Genomic DNA, 23,107 nt, shown 5'->3' on the forward strand with positions numbered 1-23,107 from the left:
GATCTTTGTAGCTGACAAGCAGGCTGGAAGAGAGGACGGGCAATGTCCTCTTTTTGGGGGGCGGGGTATTTCTACCTGTGGTTTCCCCAAAGAAAGCTCAATAGGGGGTGATATCCTTAAAAACCCTCAACAACTTTGGCGGACCCGCTAAAGAAACCTCAACAAGGTTTCTGGAGAAAGGTTGTTTTCTGCTGCTCCAGAGAAGCGGACACGGAGCAATGGATTCAAACTACAAGAAAGAAGATTCCACCTAAACATCAGGAAGAACTTCCTGACAGTAAGAGCTGTTTGGCAGTGGAATTTGCTACCAAGGAGTGTGGTGGAGTCTCCTCCTTTGGAGGTCTTTAAGCGGAGGCTTGACAGGCATATGTCAAGAATGCTTTGATGGTGTTTCCTGCTCGGCAGGGGGTTGGACTGGATGGCCCTTGTGGTCTCTTCCAACTCTACGATTCTATGAACAACTTCGGATGCCCTCATCATCGACTTTGTCCGACGGGTTCTTACTGCTTATTTCTCATTTGCTTTCTCATTTGCTTATTTCTCATTTGCTTGCTGTACAGTGGAAATCACCGAGCGTGCGTCTGAGAAACGAGGTGTTTTCTAATCTGATTTTTAAAAAAGGGAATAAACACCAAGCGCGCGCCTTACACCCCCCTTTCCCGCCCGCGTTTTCAAGGACCTTTGGCCTGATTCAGCGGGAGGGGCTCCTCTTAGCTTCTTTAGCGGAGGCGCCCGTCGAGGCCACCGGCAGTCGCGCGCTGGAGAGACGCGGGGCCGTCTGCACGTGCTCAGAAGCGCCCTCGCCGGCCGAGGCCGAGAGGGCGGCTCGCTGGGGTTTGGCAGGGGGTGTGTCCCACCAGGAGCGGCGCGCAGGGACCTCCCCGGGCTTAAAAGTCCCTCCCTCGCCGCGCCGCGGCGCTCTGCAATGAAGCTGGACGGGATGGACGGGGCGCACGGGTGGTGCGCCTTTACGCGCGTGGGGACCCCTTGAGAGCGCCCTGCCGACGGAGCCGCCAGCAGCAGGCGGAGGTAAGGAGAACAGGGCGGCGGGTGGGGGGGGGGGGAGAGAGACTTTCCAAGCGTCCGCAGAGGAGGGTTGACTGGCTAGCTGTCATGGGAGACGGGGCGGACGGCGAGTCGCCTTTCTCCGGCGAGGAGGACCTAAGACCGTCCGCGCTCTCCGCCAGCTCCGTCCTCTCTCCTCTTCGCAGCGCCCGGCTATGGAAAGCGGGTCTCTCCCTTGGAAACTTGCGGAGGGCGCCGCTCCGAACTTTGGGGGATAAGAAGGCGGGCGAGAGGGCCCCTGAGCGCGCGCAGAGTGCCCTCTGCACAGCCTCTTTGCCTGCCCCCCTCTTCTTCCTTCTGCTTCAGTCCAGAGCAACCGGGTCCGCTGGAGAAGTTTGATCCCCCCCTCGGGGATGCGGGGCTACCATAGATGCAGCCGTGGCCCCTCGGAGAGAGAGTTTCCGAATATCCCCCTCCCCAGCTCTAATACTCTGAGACGTGCCAAGGCCTGGTGCTGCTTGCGCTAGCCTGGTGGTGGGGCTTGGATCAGCGAAAGGGAAATGTTCTCTGCACATGGCATGCCCTGGAGCACTCCAGCCTTTATTCTTATGCCAGGGTCCAGACTCCAGAAGTGAAAACTGGTTCCCAGTTCATAGGGTCTGTAATGTGTGTATGTGTGTAATTCAATGCCACCGCAGCAACGACAATGGCGTCCTTCATTGCAAACAACTTTCCTTCTGAATTTTTAACTATGTTTTGGAATCTGGCAAAACCATGCCGTGGCATTGGGTTACTGGTACTGCCATGAAACCAGACCCTGGGTTGGAAAAAAGAGAGAAAACAACCCCACAGGATATGTTGTTGCTTGTGTTACACACACACACACACAGAGTATTTTTGGAGTGAGAAGGGCTCCAGCTATTTTGTTTGTCAGCTGCTAAAAATCCACAACTTCAGCTCTTAAAAAGGGTCCCCAGCAAAATAGAATACATAGCCCGCTTGGTGGGACTTATATCCTGAAAGTCAGGACAGAGATAATGATTATAATGAGAAAAAAACCCGGAAGGCAACAGTTAATACAGTATTGATAAAGCCGATTCAGGAGCAGACAAAAATTTGAAAGCAGCTAGGCCATCGGGAGCAAAGCAAAACCCAGAGGCAGGAGCAATTCTTGAAAGCCGCCCTAAACAAGACTGCTTGAACTTGCCTCTTCAATGTGCAAAGTGGGGGTGGCGTGGCGGGGTTTTGTTTTTTTTGCTGGTTCTTCCCCAGGAACCCCCCCCCCCACCGTCCAGCCTGGCTCTTCCCAGCGATTCAGAGATGTTTTCCATCTGCTTCCAACGGCTAACTGTCACATCCTTTGCCCTTTGCTTCCTTTCCAACTTATAAAGTCCAGCCCCCCCCCGCCATGACACCGGAACTGGGGAGCGGGGGCTCTACTCCTGCTAACTGGGAAGCAAGCAAAGCCATATTCCTCCCCAGGGCTTTTTTTTCAGCCAGAACTCACCAGAACTCAGTTAAGGCCCCCTCTCAGGTGGGCGACATTGCCATTATAAGAGAACAAGGGCGGTGTTCATGATGCCTGGCACCTCTTTTTCTAGAAAAATAGCACCGTTCCTCCCCCTCCTTTATTTTCTAAAGGAAATGGAGCTACTCTAACGCTCCATCTCCTCTCCAGCCTTTGCGGTGTGTGTGTGTGTGTGCGTGCGTGTGTGTGTGTGTGTGTGTGTGAATCTAGTCTGATGAGATTGAAGCGCTGACACTGAAATTTGGGGGGGAATTTGGACATTTCTCTTCAACCCTGCCATTTCTGGCACCCATTTTTGAAGCGTGTTGAGATAACTTTTCCTCTCTGGTCTGCTGTCCCTTAAGGAGAGGGTGTGCACAAGGGTAGATCAGGATCTACTGGCAGATCTCTGTGTGATTTGCAGTAGATTGGGGAGGGTTTCTGACTCCCTGTTGTTTTAACAATGGCAGCAACAAAATGATGGCAACTCTCAACGTTCCTAAATTATACTGAACAGTAACCGGGCCTGGATTTTGTGTGTGATCGCTGCTCACTTCTGATACTCAAAAGCAAATTCATGGGCTGTGTTCTTTGCACCAGGATTTTGTTGGTGGAGATTAGGGCTCCAGTGACACCCCCCCCCCCAAGCCTGCAATCCGAACCGCCTTTTCCCTAAATTGTTCTGTATCATCTGGATTCTGCTCCCAGGAAAATTGTGTGTTTAGTGACTTTTGGTTAGTTTGGTCTTCTGCAAGCCTTGGGAAAGTGCTTTGCAAAGCATGGAATTCTCCCTGCAAACCCTAACCATGGTGATTTTATTGTGCCCTAAGAAACATATAATAAACCTAATAAACTGTGTGGTTTAACCCACGCGGGTGGCGCTGTGGTTAAACCACAGGGTCTAGGGCTTGCTGATCAGAAGGTTGGCAGTTCAAATCCCCTTGATGGGGTGAGCTCCCATTGCTCGGTCCCTGCTCCTGCCCACCTAGCAGTTCGAAAGCACGTCAAAGTGCAAGTAGATAAATAGGTACCACTCCAGTGGGAAGGTAAACGGCGTGACCCTCAGACTTTGCAAGGCTGGCGTCATGGGATCATGTTCATCAGTTGGGTTGGATGAATTAAACCAAAGAGTTGAACCTGGATTTTGAATGCAATTAATGGCTGCTGTTTTGAATCCCACTGTGCTTTTCTCTTCCTTAGTGGGTCGTGCAAACTACTGTTCTGAGAAATGCGTTTTGTAGGGTAGAGTGGGGTAAGTTTATGGAACTAAGGGAGGGAGGGTGGCCCTCCCAAAGTTTGGAAACTCCTGAAGTTCATCTTTGGCTAGCTGCTTCTAATTGGAGCCTCCCTCCTGCTGACTCATGTTTATATATGAGATATATATTTATACCCACACAGGCATATATACACTGTCTGTAGTTCTCAAGGCCGTTTTTGGATGCTGCCTCTGCATCCCAGATGGACCACGAGATGCGTCTTGGGATGCTGCCCAAGAGAGACTCCCTCCAGTCCTCCCCAATCCTGGTCCTACCTTGAAGTTCTAGAAGCAGGCCGCCCGTCGGGCTGGTGTCAAAATCTCCTCCTCCCCGCAGTTAGAAAATTGTTTGGATGTAACGCAACATGTTCCGGGACAGTCCCCACCCCACCCCTAGATGGGAATGATTCATCCCTTGTTTGCCTTGGGCTGGCGTCCAAGGTAGATACCGCTAAACAGAAGCAGGGCTTCTAAGAACGGTTACTTCTCCAACCACAAGTGGACTGGGCACTCTGGTCCACTTGCTCCGTGTCACGGTCCAGTCGGCGGGCGGTTGAAGCCCTGGACGTCAGGACCAGAGGCAAGATGGTGATGTAGAAGCAGGAACAGGTGCAGGGCTGAGGGTCCAGCAGCAGGCAGTCGCAGGGTCAAGGAGGAAGGCAGAGGCGAAGGTCTGGGAGTCAAGGATCAAGGCGTCGGCAAGGCAAGGGTCCAAGGATCAAGGCATCAGCAAGGCGAGGGTCCAAGGATCAAGGCGTCGGCTAGGCAAAGGTCCAAGGGTCGAGGATCAAGGCGCCGGCAAGGCAAGGATCAAAGCGTCGGCAAGGCAAGGGTCCAAGGATCGAGGATCAAGGTGCCGGCAAGGCGAGGGTCCAAGGAGCAAGGCGTCGGCAAGGGTCCAAGGAGCAAGAGGCCAGAGGCAACCAGGCAGGGATAGCGTTGCTGTGGCCAAGAGCTGAAGGGAAATGCTGAGCTTTTATCCCTCCCAGCTCCTGCCACCAGGTGCAGTGAGGTATCAAGTGGCCTCACCTGAGTGACCACTCCTTGCCTCTACAGCACAAGCTGAGGTCTTCACCTGAGTGACCACTCCTTGCATCTCCAGCACAAGCTGAGGCAGGCCCCAGTCCTGCAAAGCACTACAGGCCCCAGAGCCTGACTCCTGCCCATACTCCTGACACTCTGGGAGGAAGCAGCAGCAACCTTGGCAAAAAAAAGAGCTGATCTCCGATCGATTCCCTCTCTCTTTCTCTCCCTGCTGTTGCAGAAGATGACTCTGAACACCCAGCGAGGAGGCAGCACCACCCCTGCTAGGAGGCGTGCCAGCACCCCGTTGCCCATGCCCTATGGGTCTCCCCCAGGGATGCTGAGCGTCCGTCCCAGCCATGCTGAACCCAGCCACCCGCAGCTGGGCCAATCGTCCTCCTGTGACCCCAAAGTCCACTTGCCTGAGCCACGTGGCAGCTGGTCATCCGAGTCCTCCGACTCTGAGGAATCCTGGGAATCCTTGTACCGCGTGGTGCTGTTGGGAGACCCTGGCGTGGGCAAGACCAGCCTGATGTACCTCTTTGCTGGGGTTCAAGACAAGGATCTGCCTGAGCAGCAGAGAGGTAGGGCTGTCATGTGATTTGTGGGGGGCTGGGGAGGAATGAGAGGGGGCTGGGGGGCAGGTTCCAACTGCCTAGCAAAAGGCCTTGTGGCATTTCAGCCATGTGGACTAGCATCACTCTAATGTTTGTGTGTGTCTGCTTGCAGAGTAAACGTTTTCTTTGGCTCTGGGATCTCTTGAGCTTGCGTGTTGTTTTTACCTGTGGATTCTCTTGCCCCCACTTCCTCTGGTTGTAGGCGACTTGGCTTACTCACTTGAGCCACCCGGAGCTCCATGCTCTGCAAGGCACCTCTTAGACATGAAAGTTCAGGAACAGTATGCCTTTGAGGCAAAGCCGTATGTGGTCTGCATTATGGGCTTAAATTAGGTTTGTTTCCAAGCAACCCTAGGAACTGCTGTTTGCGTGGTGGGTGGGCTAGGGCTAGACCCACTCACAAATGGCCTCTCAAATTGCTCCACTTCATTTTGGGCAGAGAAATTTCTCCAAGGTAAGAGGAAATTCTCCAGTGATTTCTCAAAGTCGTGGAACCCTGTTTCCTAATACTCTTCCGCTCGCAGCAGTAACTGCATTGGGCAATGTTTTGTGTCTTCCACAATGCCCCAAACCTAGGGCCCCATTTGCACTGTGCATTTAAAATACTATCATAGAATCATAGAGTTGGAAGGGCCCCCCAACGGTCATCTAGTCCAACCCCCTGGAATGTAGGAATCTTGTGGCAGATGGCCATCCAACCTCTGCTTAAAACCCTCCAAGGAAGTCCACAACCTCCTGAGGAAGACAGTTCCCCTGTCAAACAGCTCTTGCCCTCAGAAACTTTAAACTCTTTATCATTAGTTGTATTAGCTGCCCGGACACTGAGGTCCAGCACCGAGGGCCTTCTGGCAGTTCCCTCGTTGCGAGAAGCCAAGTTGCAGGGAACCAGGCAGAGGGCCTTCTCGGTGGTGGCGCCTGCCCTGTGGAACGCCCTCCCAACAGATGTCAAAGAGGAAAACAACTATCAGACTTTTAGAAGACATCTGAAGGCAGCCCTGTTCAGGGAGGCTTTTAATGTTTAATAGATTATTGTGTTTTATTTTTCTGTTGGAAGCTGCCCAGAGTGGCTGGGGAAACCCAGCCAGATGGGCGGGGTATAAATAATAAATTATTATTATTATTATTATTATTATTATTATTATTAAGAATACTCCCATCCATAAAAGCTATACAGACATACCTTGGTTTTGGAACAGCTTAGTTATCGAACATTTTGGTTCCCGAACGCCGCAAACCCGGAAGTGATTGTTCCAGTGGGCTTCCGCAACTTCTGATTGGTTGCAGGAGCTTCCTGCAGCCAATCAGAAGCCGTACTTTGGTTTCTGAACGTTTGGGAAGTTGAACAGACTTCCGGAACGGATTCCGTTCAACTTCCAAGGTACGACTGTAAATCTCTAACAGTGCAGCCCCACAGAAAGAGCATTGCAGTAATCTAGACCTGAGGCTGCCAGTGTATTGTTATAGATGTGAGCAAACTTAATAAATGCTAGGATTTGGGCTATTTGTGGTATGAAGGGAGAATGCAAGCTGCAGAGGAATTCCTGACAAGGATCATTTACACCTTTTGCACTTAAGGAGAGCCTGCTGGATCAGGTCCATAGCCCACCCACTCACAGCATCCTGTTCTCACAGCGGCCAACCGGATACCCATTATGGGAAACTCACAAGCAGGATTCAGGCACAAGGGCAGCCCACTCCCCTCCCACGGTTTCCAACAGGTTGTCTTCAGAAGCTTTGCTGCCTCCAACTGTGGAGGGCAGAGAGCATAGACATCCTGGCTAGGAGCCATCGATAGCCCTCTCTCCTCCCTGAATCTGGCTTATCCTCTTTTAGAGCCTTCTAGGTTGGTGGCCGTCACTGTCTCCTGTGGGAGGGAGTTCCACAGTCTAACGATGCGCTGCGTGAATATGGTATCGTGCGGTGGGCCCAATGAAGTTTTTTGGGATGGGTGCAGCTTCTATTCTTCAAGGGGACCATTCACGGCTGAACCTGACCTTGTCTGCTCTTTTCAGAGGATACCTACGAGCGCACCTTATCGGTGGACGGCGAGGAGACAACGCTGATGGTGATTGACACCTGGGAAGCTGAGAAGCGGGTAGGCCAATGATCTTGATTTCTGCCGAGATCATGACTAGATTGCACGACTAGCAAGGAGGATTCTTAGAATCGGGGAGACGGGAGAGCTTCAAGGAGAGGAGGAGCTAAAAGTTGCTGCTCTCTTAAACTAAGCTGACGGAGAAGGTCTTTCCTTTTCTTCCTCTGCTGCAGCCTGATGGAATAGCTGGTGCCAGGTGACATTGCAGGGAGGAGACTGGTGGAAGTATGACCTTCTCTGGCTGTTTGACACACATTCGGAAGGTGAAACACAAAGTGATTATTTTGCATAGGAACTTGGGAAGCTTATTAAAAGTGCTGGAGAAATGACTTAAATTGAGGAAAGATCTGCTAGGGCATGGGTAGGCAAACTAAGGCCCGGGGGCTGGATCTGGCCCAATCACCTTCTAAATCCGGCCCGCGGACGGTCTGGGAATCAGCGTGTTTTTACTTGAGTAGAATGTGTGCTTTTATCTAAAATGCATTTCTGGGTTATTTGTGGGGCATAGGAATTTGTTCATAGGAATGTGTTCATCCCCCCCCCATGTGTTCATTCCCCCCTTCAAACTATAGTCTGCCCCCCCCCAAGGTCTGAGGGACAGTGAACCGGCCCCCTGCAAAAAAAAGTTTGCTGACCCCTGTGCTAGGGGATCCTGCTTTTAACAGGGTCTCATTCATTTTCAGAAAAGAGTGAATGGCCCTGTTCTGCTCCTCTTAGAACCCTACGCAAGGCATCCAGTTTGCCACCATTATTAGGAAACATGGCAAGCTAGCTCAGCCTTCCCCAACCTGGTGCCCTCCAGAACTTTTTGGACTACCATTCCCATCATCCCCAGTTCAAAACATCTGGAAGGACACCAGACTGGTGAAATCCGGGCCAGATGATCTAGTGTGGCATGTTGTCTTTGGGTTTTTTCCGGGCTGGAGTGCTGGCTGTGAGTTTCTGACCGCGTTGCATGTGGGAGCTGCAGCATCCATTGATTGGTTTACATTTGTCATGCCTGCTTCATCTCCAAAAGCCTTGGTTGGGGAGCAATCAATTAAAAACAAGTGCAAAACATTCCATTAGACTGAGAGCTGGCCGGGCGGAGAGGCACACAGCTGGGGAAAAAACCCTGCAATGTTCCCCCTTCAGTTCCCTCGAATCATGAGGTTGCCCTAGTCAGGCTTCTGTTGCATGGAGATAAGAGCGGCCTACCCTACAGGGTTGTTGTAAGACTGGGAGAGTGGAAGTGACTGGCAGCATCTCGAGGGTCAGAGAGAGAGGTCTAGAGAGCCACACTCATCATCTTAACCAGCATAAATGAGCTGCGACTTCCTTCCTTCCCTAGATCCCTGAGCTAGTTCCATTTTGCAGCTTTGCAGGGCCGCCTAAACCAGTGATGGCGAACCTATGACACGCATGTCAGACGTGACACGCAGAGCCCTCACTGCTGGCATGCGTCCCATCAACCCATTCACACTGTTGTTGTTTTCCTCCTCACACTACAACTTGTCTCCGCTGTTAAAACCCGGATCCTTTTGTTGTTGTTGTTGCTGCTGGTAGCCAGAGATTGGTTTTTAACCCGTTCTGTGCTGGGTTTTTTTGGTGCTTTGGCAGACTATGTCGGTGCTGCGTGTTAGTTCCAGCGAAGGTTTCAGGGCCGGCCCTATGTGCAGGCTGGGTGGCGCAGGGCACCATGGCGCCGGCCCGTCAGGAGGGCGCCGCGAGCTGCGGCCACCCGCTGGCCGACCGGTCCGCTGCGCCCGCCCGCCTGCCACGCAGCAGCGCCTGTTGCACCCGCGCTGCGTGCGGCGCCCACCCACCCACCGCGCTGGGAAACGGGGTGGGAGGGCGCTGAAACGGGGCGAGAGGGCGCTGGAGGGATCCGGCGGGCGCCGGAGGGATCCGGTGCACCACGGCACCGGGGGCGCCTAAGACGGCGCTGGAAGGTATTATTCGTCATTTATTTCTGATCTCTCCCTCCCCAAAAAAGCGCAGCAGCTTTGGGGCATCCCCCTCAAAAAAGCAAAGCAACTTTTGCACCCCCCCCCTAAAAAAACCTACAATATTTGGTCAGCAGCTCCCCCAGAAAGCTCAACAACTCTGGGCACTTTGTGATAAATAAGGGTTTTTTGGTTTGGTTTGGTTAAATAATAGTTTTGGGTTTATTAAATACAGTTATATATTACAATTATACATTTTTGTTATTTAAACCATAAATATTGCGAAATTATGGTTTTTTTCTCGAGGTGACACACCACCTGAGTTATGCTCGGTTTTTTTGGCGAATTTTGACACACCAAGCTCAAAAGGTTGCCCATCACTGGCCTAAACATTTCCAAACAGAAAAGTGTTTTTGCTCTCCCCGCACCCAGCTGCAGGGACAAAGCCAGGCTGCTTCCATTCCATTCCAGGCTGCAGGATCAGTACCTTGCCGTTGCCTTTCCTGTCCCTACTTGGCGGCATCTTGCTTGGGTCGGTTCTGTGTTGCTTCCGCTGCGCTGAGCAAGCAGCCCGGGATGGTTTGGAAGAGAAGCTCCCTAGGCAGGAACAGGCCACTGATGGATCGACAGGGAGGCTGTGTCAAACGGGGGCCCAGAGGCAGAAGCTTTTAATTTGCAGACAGACAGAGGAGCTGTGTGTGTGTGTGTGTGTGTGTGTGTGTGTAAAAGGACAATGGCATTTCCAGCAGGAGACTGGTTGGATGAAGCAGAGCAGCCAATTCATTCACCCAGAAGCCAGAGATGTGTATTCTCTTGCCTCCAACCGCCATGATCCTAGCCTGGTCCTGTGGTCTAAACCAGGCACATCCAACAGGTAGATCGTGATCTACCGCTAGATCACTGGACGTCTGTAGTAGATCACTGGCTCCCCCAAAGAAGCTCAACAACTAGGTCTCCCCTAAAAAAGCTCAACATTTTCACCCTGCAGCCCACCAAAACAGTGCTCCTCCCTAATAAAACTCAAAGAATTTGACCTGAACCCCCCAAAAGGGGGTAGATCACTGCCAGTTTTTAACTCTGTGAGTAGATCGCAGTCTCTTGGGAGTTGGCCACTTCTGGTCTAAACCACTGAGCCTCTTGGGCTTGCCGATCAGAAGGTTGGCAGTTTGAAGGTTGGCAGTTCGAATCCCCGCAACGGAGTGAGCTCCCATTGCTCTGAACCAGCTTCTGCTAACCTAGCAGTTTGAAAGCACACCAGCGCAAGTAGATAAATAGATACTGCTGCGGTGGGAAGGTAAACGGCATTTCCATGCGCTGCTCTGGCTTACATCACAGTGTTCCGTTGTGCCAGAAGCGGTTTAGTCCTGCTGGCCACATGACCCGGAAAGCTGTCTGTGGACAAACACCGGCTCCCTTGGCCTGAAAGCGAGATGAGTGCTGCAGCTCCATATAGGGGCTTGATCCAGGGACACCAGTTTTTCAAAGTCTGGGGGTCATTTATACCTCCAGCTCCCCCTTGCCTCTTAGTACCCCCCCCCCCCGGAATCCCATCCACTTTGGAAACCGCAGGTCTAGATCGACACCACTATGTGCTCATGGGGAACCATGGGAAATGAAGATTTTCAGGTTTCGTCGGAAGTTCTGGTTTGCTGTTTTCCCCTGTCTCTCAGTGAAGCTCACAGCGTAGATTTGTACTGTTGTTGTTGTTTAGTCATTTAGTCGTGTCCGACTCTTCGTGACCCCATGGACCAGAGCACGCCAGGCACTCCTGTCTTCCACTGCCTCCCGCAGCTTGGTCAAACTCATGTTCGTAGCTTTGAGAACATTGTCCAACCATCTCGTCCTCTGTCGTCCCCTTCTCCTTGTGCCCTCAATCTTTCCCAACATCGGGGTCTTTTCCAAGGATTCTTCTCTTCTCATGAGGTGGCCAAAGTATTGGAGCCTCAGCTTCAGGATCTGTCCTTCCAGTGAGCACTCATGGATCAATGCCTTGTCGTGGCGAAGGGGCTTGATTAACTCAGAGAAGCTATGAGCCATGCCTTGCAGGGCCACCCAAGATGGACAGGTCATAGTGGAGAGTTTTGACTAAATGTGATCCACCTGGAGAAGGAACTGGCAAGCCACTCCAGTATCCCTGCCAAGAAAACTCCATGGACAAAGACAAGAGATTTGTACTACAGATATACTAATAAATGCGGGGCACTTATCTCTGTAGGCTGTGGAGCCACGCCAGTTTGAACCCTCCCTCTGGCGCTTCCCGGGGCCACCGCTGCTGCCCTGGGAATAATAATAATAATAATAATAATAATAATAATAATAATAATAATAATAATAGAATCATAGAGTTGGAAGAGACCACAAGGGCCATCCAGTCCAACCCCCTGCCAAGCAGGAAACACGATCAAAGCATTCTTGACATATGCCTGTCAAGCCTCTGCTTGTTGTTGTTGTTTAGTCGTTTAGTCGTGTCCGACTCTTCGTGACCCCATGGACCATAGCACGCCAGGCACTCCTGTCTTGCACTGCCTCCCGTAGTTTGGTCAAACTCATGTTCGTAGCTTCGAGAACACTGTCCAACCATCTTGTCCTCTGTCGTCCCCTTCTCCTAGTGCCCTCAATCTTTCCCAACATCAGGGTCTTTTCCAAGGATTCCTCTCTTCTCATGAGGTGGCCAAAGTATTGGAGCCTCAGCTTCACGATCTGTCCTTCCAGGGAGCACTCAGGGCTGATTTCCTTAAGAATGGATAGGTTTGATCTTCTAGCAGTCCATGGGACTCTCAAGAGTCTCCTCCAGCACCATAATTCAAAAGCATCAATTCTTCGGCGATCAGCCTTCTTTATGGTCCAGCTCTCACTTCCATACATCACTACTGGGAAAACCATAGCTTTAACTATACGGACCTTTGTCGGCAAGGTGATGTCTCTGCTTTTTAAGATGCTGTCTAGGTTTGTCATTGCTTTTCTCCCAAGAAGCAGGCGTCTTTTAATTTCGTGACTGCTGTCACCATCTGCAGTGATCAAGGAGCCCAAGAAAGTAAAATCTCTCACTGCCTCCATTTCTTCCCCTTCTATTTGCCAGGAGGTGATGGGACCAGTGGCCATGATCTTGGTTTTTTTGATGTTGAGCTTCAGACCATATTTTGCGCTCTCCTCTTTCACCCTCATTAAAAGGTTCTTTAATTCCTCCTCACTTTCTGCCATCAAGGTTGTGTCATCTGCATATCTGAGGTTGTTGATATTTCTTCCGGCAATCTTAATTCCTGCTTGGGATTCATCTAGTCCAGCCTTTCGCATGATGAATTCTGCATATAAGTTAAATAAGCAGGGAGACAATATACAACCTTGTCGTACTCCTTTCCCAATTTTGAACCAATCAGTTGTTCCATATCCAGTTCTAACTGTAGCTTCTTGTCCCACATAGAGATTTCTCAGGAACAGATGAGGTGATCAGACACTCCCATTTCTTTAAGAACTTGCCATAGTTTGCTTTGGTCGACACAGTCAAAGGCTTTTGCATAGTCAAGCCTCTGCTTAAAGACCTCCAAAGAAGGAGACTCCACCACACTCCTTGGCAGCAAATTCCACTGCCGAACAGCTCTTGCTGTCAGGAAGTTCTTCCTAACGTTGAGGTGGAATCTTCTTTCTTGAAGTTTGAATCCATTGCTCCGTGTCCGCTTCTCTGGAGCAGCAGGAAACAATCTTTCTCCCTCCTCCATATGGCATCCTTTCATATATTTGAACATGGCTAATAGTTTATGATTTATACCCCGCCCATCTGGCTGAGTCTCCCCAGCCACTCTGGGCGGCTCTCAATTGAATATTAAAACAATTGCGAACCATGGCAAGTTGCTCTTTTGCCTTTTCCCTAGGCCCCGGAAGAAGACAACTGGTTCCACAACTACTGCATGCAGGTGGGCAACGCCTACGTCATCGTCTACTCCATCACCGACCGGGGGAGCTTTGAGAGCGCCTCCGAGCTCCGGATTCAGCTGCGCAGGACCCGCCAGGCAGAGAACATCCCCATCATCCTGGTGGGGAACAAGACAGACCTGGTGCGCTCCCGAGAGGTTTCTGTGGAAGGTGGGTGGAAAGGGGCTTGGGCTGGACCCTCGTGGGGCCTCGGGAGGCATCCTGCTTTATTTGGGGGGTTGGTGGGGAGGGAGAGGGAGTAAAGCAGGAAGAAAGGCAGTTTGGCGGTATGCTTGTTTTGCTTACCAATTTATCCTGTGCTGCTTTGCGACAGCAACGTGCCCTGAAAGGTGGTTTTCAAACTGTGAAATACATCTCAAAGCAGCTGTTTTATTACAGAAAAATTTCAGAAACAGACTGGAAAGAGAAGTTGCTGAATTGGAACTCATTAGCAAGCTTAAAACCATGGAGCCACCTGGAATCAACAAAGACATAGGATTCTTATCTCATTACGCATGATCAAGCTTTCCTTAGCACCTCAGCCCTTGCTCCCCCCCCCCGCAAGACCAATTGCAGTCATTAACAGTCATTAACAGTCATCAACAGGTTTACCACTCCTATCAGCCCATCACCCATTCCCATCACCCCCACCCTCTGACTATACATAAGGGTCTGGTGGATTCTGTTTCAGTGTATCTGACGAAGTGTGCATGCACACAAAAGCTCATACCAGAATAAAAACTTAGTTGGTCTTTAAGGTGCTACTGAAGGATTTTTTTTAAATTTTGTTCGTACTTTTCCGTGTATAAGACTAGGTTTATTTCCTTACATATCATGCTGAAAAGTGGGGGTCGTCTTACACCGTGGGTAGGTCATGCAGAGGGTCTGATGCTGCGTCATTTGTGTGGGCGATTGGCAGATTCTGTCGGAGAGGGGACAGACGTGACGCGGATTTTGCGATGCAAGTGCGTGAGCGATGAGCAATTTTCGGCATTCCTTAAATAAAGCTCAAGAACCCTCAGTAACACCCCCCCCCCAAAAAAAGATCAGCAACCCTGGGTAATCCTCCACAAAAAAGCTCAACAACTTTGTGCCATCTCCCCCCCCCCCATTATCTTAGATTTGAGTCCCACAAAATAGGGGGCGTCTTATACATGGAAAAGTATGGTACATAATTTTAAAAGGAATGAAAGCTACTTGATAGCACAACCTCCCCTGAGATGTCTTGGAATGTCTGGAAACAAACGAAAGTGTGATTCCCCGCAACCCCCCTGCTCTCCTGGCCAAAAGCAAATGTTTGCACACAGACTTGATAAAAACACATGTGATTAACCAACTTTAGATTTCTTTAATCCCTAGAAATAACCCAGGGTGCCTCCAGACTCGACAGTATTTTGTGGGAAGGAAGGAACACGTACCAGAACTTAACGCTTTGCACATTTAAAGTGGATTAAAGCCTTCAGTTGCCCAAGTGCAGCAAATCAATTTTTTTTAAAAAACCCGTTTTGCTTTTTGCCATTTGGAAAGTGACAGTGAGATGCACTGAGAAGTTTGGGGTGAATGAATTTTTAGCGGGAAGATGTAGATGTGCAAACACAACGAGATACTAGGATGGATTCTGGGTTGCCACCCCATAAAGACCGGATATAATCTAACCCCCTCGTAAACGTTGTGCAAACAGATTAGGATGAATCCTGAATAAACAGCTCACATGGAGGCATGGGCATAGCCAGGGGAGCAGGGAGGGGCAGCTACCCCCATCAATAAAAAAAAATCAATAAAAATACATAGCTAACTGAGGTTCTCTCCCCCCCCACCATACACAAAAGGCCTGCCCCCCCAACAAAAATCCCATTTGTGGAGGGTGTCCAATTTAGGTTTTGGGGATGGGTTTTCCTGCTGTTGGGTTTGGTCCAGAGATGGGTAGGCCTACCCTTAAATGTTGAAAGATTCAGGACAGATAAAAGCACATACAGTAGTTAAACTATGGAACTCCCTTCCGCAGGAGGCAATGATGGCCACCAGCCTTGGCTTTAAAAGAGGATTAAGCAGATTCTTGGAGGAGAGGACTGGTGATAGCCACTAGCCAGGATGGCTCTGCAGTTGGAGCAGCAATGCTTTTGAATACCAGTTGCTGGAAATGACTGGAGGGGAGAGGGCTCTTGCGTTCGAATCCTGCTTGCTGCTTTCCTGCCAGGGCATCTGGTTGGCCACTGTGGGCTCGAGGGGCCATTGGCCTGATCTAGCAGGCTCTCCTGACACCCTTTGTTCTCTGGGTCTCTCTCTGCCCCTCGCCTGGAGCACCTCCTAACCAGCTGCCCCTTTTCTCTCGGCAGAGGGCCGTGCCTGCGCCGTGGTCTTCGACTGCAAGTTCATTGAGACCTCCGCCGCCCTGCAGCACAACGTGTCCGAGCTCTTCGAGGGGGTGGTGCGGCAGATCCGCCTACGCCGCGACAGCAAGGAGGCCAACGAGAGGCGCATGTCTCTCTACAAGCGCAAGGAGAGCCTCACCAAGAAGGTGCGCCGCTTCCTCGACCGGCTGGTGGCTCGCAACAACAAGAAGGTGGCGCTGAAAGTCCGCTCCAAGTCCTGCCATGACCTCTCCGTGCTCTGAGCGAACCGGACGCCACTGCCCTCCGCTTCCTTCTCCTGCTCTTGCCTCCGGGTTTTTCAGGGGTTTTCCTGGGCTTCCTTCCCACATGTCCGTAGGCGTTTGCAAACTCTCTTCTTTGCTAGGGTCTCTTAGGACACGGCCTTCCGATAGAGAGAAGCCAAAAACTGTGGGGGAACCGAAATGAGATATGCAGGGTCCTCCCAGAACCATTTTGGGGGACGGAGGAAGGTCTTGGAGCAACACCTGTGACCGCATCGGAAGGCTGCGCATTGAACTGGGACCATAGTGCGGATTCTGGGGGAGATCATAGAATAATTGAGTTGGAAGAGACCACAAGGGCCATCCAGTCCAACCCCCTGCCAAGCAGGAAACACCATCAAAGCATTCTTGACATATGGCTGTCAAGCCTCTGCTTAAAGACCTCCAAAGAAGGAGACTCCACCACACTCCTTGGCAGCAAATTCCACTGCCGAACAGCTCTTACTGCCAGGAAGTTCTTCCTAATGTTTAGGTGGAATCTTCTTTCTTGTAGTTTGAATCCATTGCTCCGTGTCCGCTTCTCTGGAGCAGCAGAAAACAACCTTTCACCCTCCTCTATATGACATCCTTTTATATATTTGTTGGCAGGCTCTTGCCCATAGTTTTGCTTTGGAAGCAGCCCAGATCAGGCCGTTATCCTGCTCGATCCTTTTGCCTGCCATGTTTCTGAAATAGGACTATGGTGCCAGGCTAGGGTTCCCTCTTGTACAGACATGCAGCATGCCTTTATTTTGACAGCATTTGGCACCGGCAGGGCCAGATCGAGCATCCTTAGTGGCGCCGTATGAAATGGGGAAATGGTTCAAGCGACTTTCTGCATCATTTGGTGCTTTTCGATTTAGAGGTGAGAAGGGGACGACAGAGGACGAGATGGTTGGACAGTGTTCTCGAAGCTATGAACATGAGTTTGACCAAACTGCGGGAGGCAGTGGAAGACAGGAGTGCCTGGCGTGCTATGGTCCATGGGGTCACGAAGAGTTGGACACGACTAAACGACTAAACAACAACAACAACAAGGGGAGACCATGCTGGAGGTGTAGACAATTATGCATGGTGGGGAGGTGGGGGAGAGAGAGAAATCTTATTCTTTTTTCATTACAGTAGAGCTTGGTTTGCATCCAACGAAGCTGAAGGATGGAAGACAAAATAAATAATTTTGCAATAGTTTTATTGTTTGTACCCTGCCCGTCCGACTGGGTTGCCCCAGCCACTCAGGGCAGCCTCCGATATTTGGAAAAACATAATAAAACGTTATTAAATAAAAAACATAATAAAACGATATTAAATAAAATAAATCAATTCGCCGAAGAATTGATGCTTTTGAATTATGGTGCTGGAGGAGACTCTTGAGAGTCCCATGGACTGCAAGAAGATCAAACCTATCCATTCTGAAGGAAATCAGCCCTGAGTGCTCACTGGAAGGACAGATCGTGAAGCTGAGGCTCCAATACTTTGGCCACCTCATGAGAAGAGAAGAATCCTTGGAAAAGACCCCGATGTTGGGAAAGATTGAGGGCACTAGGAGAAGGGGACGACAGAGGACGAGATGGTTGGACAGTTTTCTCGAAGCTACGAACATGAGTTTGACCAAACTGCGGGAGGCAGTGCAAGACAGGAGTGCCTGGCTGAAAATAGGGACGTCCTAAGGAAAAGCAGGACATTCCGGGATCAAATCAGAAACCGGGACAGCTTCTGTAAATCTGGGGTTGTTCCTGGAAAAATAGGGACACTGGGAGGGTCTCTTCTTGAGTTCAGAACTGGTGGTGCAAGGTTTCAGGAGAGGGTATGTTTTGTGTGTGTGTTTAGAACTGTCCAAATGGTTTTCTGGGACTCTACTGCCTTTTTCTTTTTTTACTTTTAGTAAGTGTCTGCTTTTTTCCAGTAGGCATTGCTTGTACATTTGTAAATAAAGCAACTACGGTCGAGTCTCCTGGTTTTACTCCTCCAAACGAAAGCAAAACTGGTGGTCGCAAAACTGGTGGAGCTTCTCCCCCTCGGGAGGGGAAGCGGGGAATGTGCTGCCTTTGCAAGGAGAGGTTATGGGTGGCTTAATCGGAAAACCGGAGCCCGGAGCCAGCAGGGCTGATTTCAGCTCAGGGATCGGCTCCTTCCCAGGGTCAGGTCAGAAGTTTCCATCGCTGGTGGGAGCAGCCAGGCTTTGTTGAAGGAGGCGAGCGGAGCGGAGGAGGCACCCCTCAGACATTAATCTTGTCAGGAGGAGAAAGGCAACTGTGCTCTCACTCTCCGCGTCACAAAAACAAGCAGCTGATCATCCTTGCCATGCCTGGACCAGTTTCTGGTCCCCAGGCCCAGCAGAGAACCTCTCCAGGTTTGCCTGGCCCTCTCCAGGTGGCTGGAGAGGTGATGGGCTCGATTCTCCAGGGAGGCAACATGGCTTTAAATTAGATTTCCTGCATTGCAGGGGGTGGACTGGATGACCCTTGGTGGTCCCGCCCAATGCTAGGATTCTTTGGTTCTGTGATTTCTGGCCCAAACAGAAGCTTCTTTTGGGCCTGGCATGTATGGATAGATCAGCTGGTTAGAGCGTGGTGCTGATAATGCCAAGGTTGCGGGTTCGATTCCCGTATGGAATCGTTGCATATTCCTGCATTGCGGGGGGGGGGTTGGACTAGATGGTCCGCAGGGGGCCACTTCAAGCTCTACAATTCTGTGGTTCCGTCCCTGGGACAACCCCAGGCTAGCTCTGTCGCCCGCTGGAACAGGGTTTCTGTAAACCATCAAGACTCTTGTTATTGTTGGAGAGGAACTGTAGCCTCAATGCTTTTCTCTCCCTCCCCCCCCCCCCGCCCCGAACTGCCTTCTATTCCTCCAGCCTTCCAATACAACAGATCCAGCTGGCTTCATGCACCCCAGGCATGGAAGGGCCTCTCATCCTCCCTCCCCCCCCCCACGAAAAGGAAAATATCCATGTTCTCATCCGGCTTTGGGAGGTGAGAAGGGGGGGGGGATGGACCGAGAGAGGAGAGGAAAGGAGCACGGGTGCCTTGATGGAAAATTGGCAAGAGGAGTTAGGCAGAGTGGAAAGAGTGAGGTCTAGCCCAGAAAAATGCAGGGCCCAAAGGGAGCAAGTCAGGGGGGAGATAGCGGCAGGGCGGAGGGGAAGGCGAAGTGACCCAAAGTGTGTGTGCTTGCATGTACAAACCCGGCTGTCTTCATGCACACCATATCTTTAAAGCACCCCCACCACACACACACACACACACACAGAGAGAGAGAGAGAGAGAGAGAACCATGTTACAGCACCCAGTGGTGCTACAGTTCCCAGCACCCTTAAAAACCTCCCCTACTCAGAGCTTGCTTGCTCCATCTTCCACATGATGCCCCTTTGGATATTTGAAGATGGCTACCGCACCATCTCGGTTTCCCTTGTGCAAGAGACATTCCCGGCGGATTTGTGGCCAGCGCTGTTTTGATTTTATCAAATCTGCTTATTGGGGGTAAACCAGGGACGTGTTGAAGCAGCTAAAATAAAGCGCTCGGCAATTGCTGGCAAGTGGCCCGACGCACCATTTCGTTGGGGTTGGCACTGCTTCAAGCCTCTTCCACTCTGGTCACAGCGCTCAGCCTGTTGTGAGATCGATTCCCATCTTGCAGGGCTATTGAGGGCAGCTGCTTCAGCTGCAGAGAGAGAGAGAGAGAAGCCCAGTTGGTTGCTTGCACAGGGAGACTGCAGAGCAAAGCAAGTTAGCGCCAACCTGATACTCCCACAGAGCTCCTCTTCTCTGCAGCCGGGTTGCATGTCTTGTAGTACGCTTGCCTCTTCTCAGTCTGTTCCATCCTTTATGGAGGCAAGAACCTATGGACTTAGAGCAGCGTTGTCAAACCTGGTGCCTTTCAGCCAGTGCTATTTTTCTGGGGGGAAAGGTGCCAGAACTCGCCATGAATGCCTCCCTTGTTATAATGGCAATGGCGCCCACCTGAGAATACCATAAAACTTGGTATGATCTTCCATTATCTGTCTTTGAAGATAAATCATAGAATCATAGAGTTGGAAGAGACCACAAGGGCCATCTAGTCCAACCCCCTACCAAGCAGGAAACACCATCAAAGCATTCTTGACATATGCCTGTCAAGCCTCTGCTTAAAGACCTCCAAAGAAGGAGACTCCACCACACTCCTTGGCAGCAAATTCCACTGCCGAACAGCTCTTACTGTCAGGAAGTTCTTCCTAATGTTTAGGTGGAATCTTCTTTCTTGTACAGTAGTTTGAATCCATTGCTCCGTGTCCGCTTCTCTGGAGCAGCAGAAAACAACCTTTCTCCCTCCTCTATATGACATCCTTTTATATATTTGAACATGGCTATCATATCACCCCTTAACCTTCTCTTCTCCAGGCTAAACATACCCTGCTCCCTAAGCCGTTCCTCATAAGGCATCGTTTCCAGCCCTTTGACCATTTTGGTTGCCCTCCTCTGGACACGTTCCAGCTTGTCAGTATCCTTCTTGAACTGTGGTGCCCAGAACTGGACACAGTACTCCAGGTGAGGTCTGACCAGAGCGGAATACAGTGGTACTATTACTTCCCTTGATCTAGAATAGATGCTATACTCCTATTGATGCAGCCCAGAATTGCATTGGCTTTTTTAGCTGCTGCATCACACTGTTGACAGGCACTACAGGCAAAACAGGCACTACAAAGCTAGAAAGTCATTTATTTAGAAATTCTGCTGGTTTGCTTGAGAGCTGGCTGCAGTTCTCTTCGCTGCTGTTGACAAGGCAGAAGTACTGTTTGGGGGGGATGGGGTGGGGTGGGGGACTCCCAGGTCCCAATTGAGGTAAAACTGGTTATCTCCCACTTGGACTACTGCAATGTGCTCTACGTGGGGCTACCTTTGAAGGTGACTCTGAAACTACAGCTAATCCAGAACGCAGCATTGCCTCTCATCTGAGATAAAGAACTACACAACTCTTTGAAGACATCTGAAGGCAGCCCTGTTCAGAGAACTTTTTAATGTTTGACATTTTTTTATGTTTTTATATTATGTTGGAAGCTGCCCAGCGTCGTGGGGTATTATTATTATTATTATTATTATTATTATTATTATTATTATTCAGGTGGGGACTTGAGGCAACCTCAGCAACCTCAGACATCAATGGGAAAGGAAAGGAAAAACAGAGACAATTGGGGAATGACAGCAACACCCAGGTCCCTCCATGGGCTTCATCCTGGCAATTTCATCCACTAGCTTCTGTCCGAAATGCAGCAGAGTTGCGGTCTGTCAATGAGGACAATACTGAGCAGAGGTGGGTTTAGGGCAGTGGAAGCCTAGTGGGTGCTGCAGGGCATCGCAACTGTGACGTGGTGGATTGAGCAGAATGCAAGGAGAGAGTTGGGTGGGGTGCCAAATTCTGACCTCTTACAGGGCACCGCTGAGATTTGAAATCCCCAAAGCCCAGCCCTTTACTGAGCAAGATGGAGCAAGGCTCTGACTCTGTGCGAGGCGACGTCTTCTTTCCACTTCAGTGGGACTTGTGCGAGAGAATTTATGGGTGGTTTTTGTCCAATGGAAAGAGCCAGGAAAAAGGCCAGACCTCAATAAACAAAACAGAGGCAACGGTCCTTTGAGCCTTTTTATCTCTGCTCTTAGGATGAAATGTGAAATGATGAATCATCCTTTCTAGGGCCTTAAAATAGATCGTTGGACTTTTTTTATTATTATGTTAAGGGTGCTTTTCAGAAAAAATCTCCCTCTCCCTCACCCAGGTTCTGCATCCATTCAGAATTTTGATGGGGTCACGAGAACAAGTCAAGAAGAGGCAGGAAACGGAAAGCATCGTGGAGAGGATGACCCAGGAATGCTCCTGGGGACTGGTCCATTTCCAGACTGGAGAGCTTGGAGAGTTTTGACTGTTCTGGCATTCAGTAGTTATGGAGTGATGAATGTAAATATGGCTTTAAAATTGTAAGGGTGAAGGGACCCCTGACCATTAATTAGGTCCAGTCGTGGACGACTCTGGGGCTGCGGCGCTCATCTCGCTTTACTGACTGAGGGAGCCGGCGTACAGCTTCCGGGTCAGGTGGCCAGCATGACTAAGCCGCTTCTGGCGAACCAGAGCAGCGCACGGAAACGCCGCTTACCTTCCCGCCGAAGCGGTACCTATTTATCCACTCGCACTTTGATGTGCTTTCGAACTGCTACGTTGGCAGGAGCAGGGACCGAGTAATGGGAGCTCACCCCGTCGCGGGGATTCGAACCGCCGACCTTCTGATCGGCAAGCCCTAGGCTCTGTGGTTTAACCTGCTGGACCACCAATTTCCAGAGGCCAGCCCATTGCAGCAACTGCAGGAGGAAGGGCCTAGCCACTGGATTCGACTAAAAGCCCATCTAGCCAGCATTCCCTTCTTACAGTGGACAACTAGATGACCCCATGCGACGCCCACAAGCAAGACCAGAGTGCAACAGCCCTCTTTCCTTTTGTGGGTTCTAGCAAATGGTGTTCAGAAGCATACTGCCTCCAACAGTAGAGGGAGAACATAGATATCATGGCTAGATTCCTTCAATATCCCTCACCTCCATGAATTTTTCTCATCCTCTTTTAAAGCCACCTAGGTTGGGGGCCGTCACTGCATCCTGGGGCAAGGAGTTCCATAGTTTCCATAGTATTCAGAGACAATATGCCTCCGACAGGAGAGGCAGGACTTAGCCATCATGAGTAGTAGCTACTGAGAGCCTTTGTGAGCTTGTCTTTGTGAGTTAGTGGTCATCATGACCATTTGTGGGAGCCAGTGATGGGATCAGGGGAGGGATCTGGCATGCCAAGATGCCTCTGCCTCTCTTAATAGAAGGTTGGCATTCAGGATAGGCAAGCAAACATGGCCTTGGGTGTGAATCGACAAGCCCTTGGCACCTCTGAAGTCGGGTTCATGAAGAGTTGAAGGAAAGGAGTCACTCCGCAAGCAGATGCGTGCAGCCTCGATCTGCTGATAGCCACAGACTTCTGAGTAACAGGAGATGCTAGGTTACATTACGCTGAGAAGCACAGAGGGATAGGAAACGGCGACACAATTTGCGTGCGTGCACACAAACACAACTGGCTTGCCAGCAACCCAGAAGGGGGGAAGTATTCCGAAAGAAAATACATATTGCAGCCAATAT

At 50.6% G+C, this 23,107-nt stretch overlaps 1 protein-coding gene across 3 annotated transcripts; it reads left to right on the forward strand.

Moving 5' to 3' along the window:
- Positions 1 to 801: 801 nt before the first annotated feature.
- On the forward strand, positions 802 to 17,914 carry REM1 (RRAD and GEM like GTPase 1). Of its 3 annotated transcripts, XM_088674796.1 has the most exons (6): positions 808 to 1,029; positions 3,713 to 3,764; positions 5,032 to 5,374; positions 7,420 to 7,502; positions 13,297 to 13,507; positions 15,673 to 17,914. In XM_088674796.1, the coding sequence occupies exons 3-6, from the start codon at positions 5,035 to 5,037 to the stop codon at positions 15,948 to 15,950; spliced, it is 912 nt and encodes a 303-aa protein (XP_088530922.1). In that variant the 5' UTR covers positions 808 to 1,029; positions 3,713 to 3,764; positions 5,032 to 5,034; the 3' UTR covers positions 15,951 to 17,914. The 3 variants fall into 3 exon arrangements, with proteins under 3 accessions (XP_060133366.2, XP_088530922.1, XP_060133367.2); XM_060277383.2 differs by lacking the exon at positions 3,713 to 3,764 and having other exon boundaries at positions 802 to 1,029; positions 13,297 to 13,479; XM_060277384.2 differs by lacking the exon at positions 3,713 to 3,764 and having other exon boundaries at positions 813 to 1,029.
- The last annotated feature ends 5,193 nt before the right edge of the window (positions 17,915 to 23,107 follow it).

This window comes from Zootoca vivipara, chromosome 7 (genome assembly GCF_965207765.1).
Source record: "Zootoca vivipara chromosome 7, rZooViv2.hap1.1, whole genome shotgun sequence".
Lineage (NCBI taxonomy): Eukaryota > Metazoa > Chordata > Lepidosauria > Squamata > Lacertidae > Zootoca > Zootoca vivipara.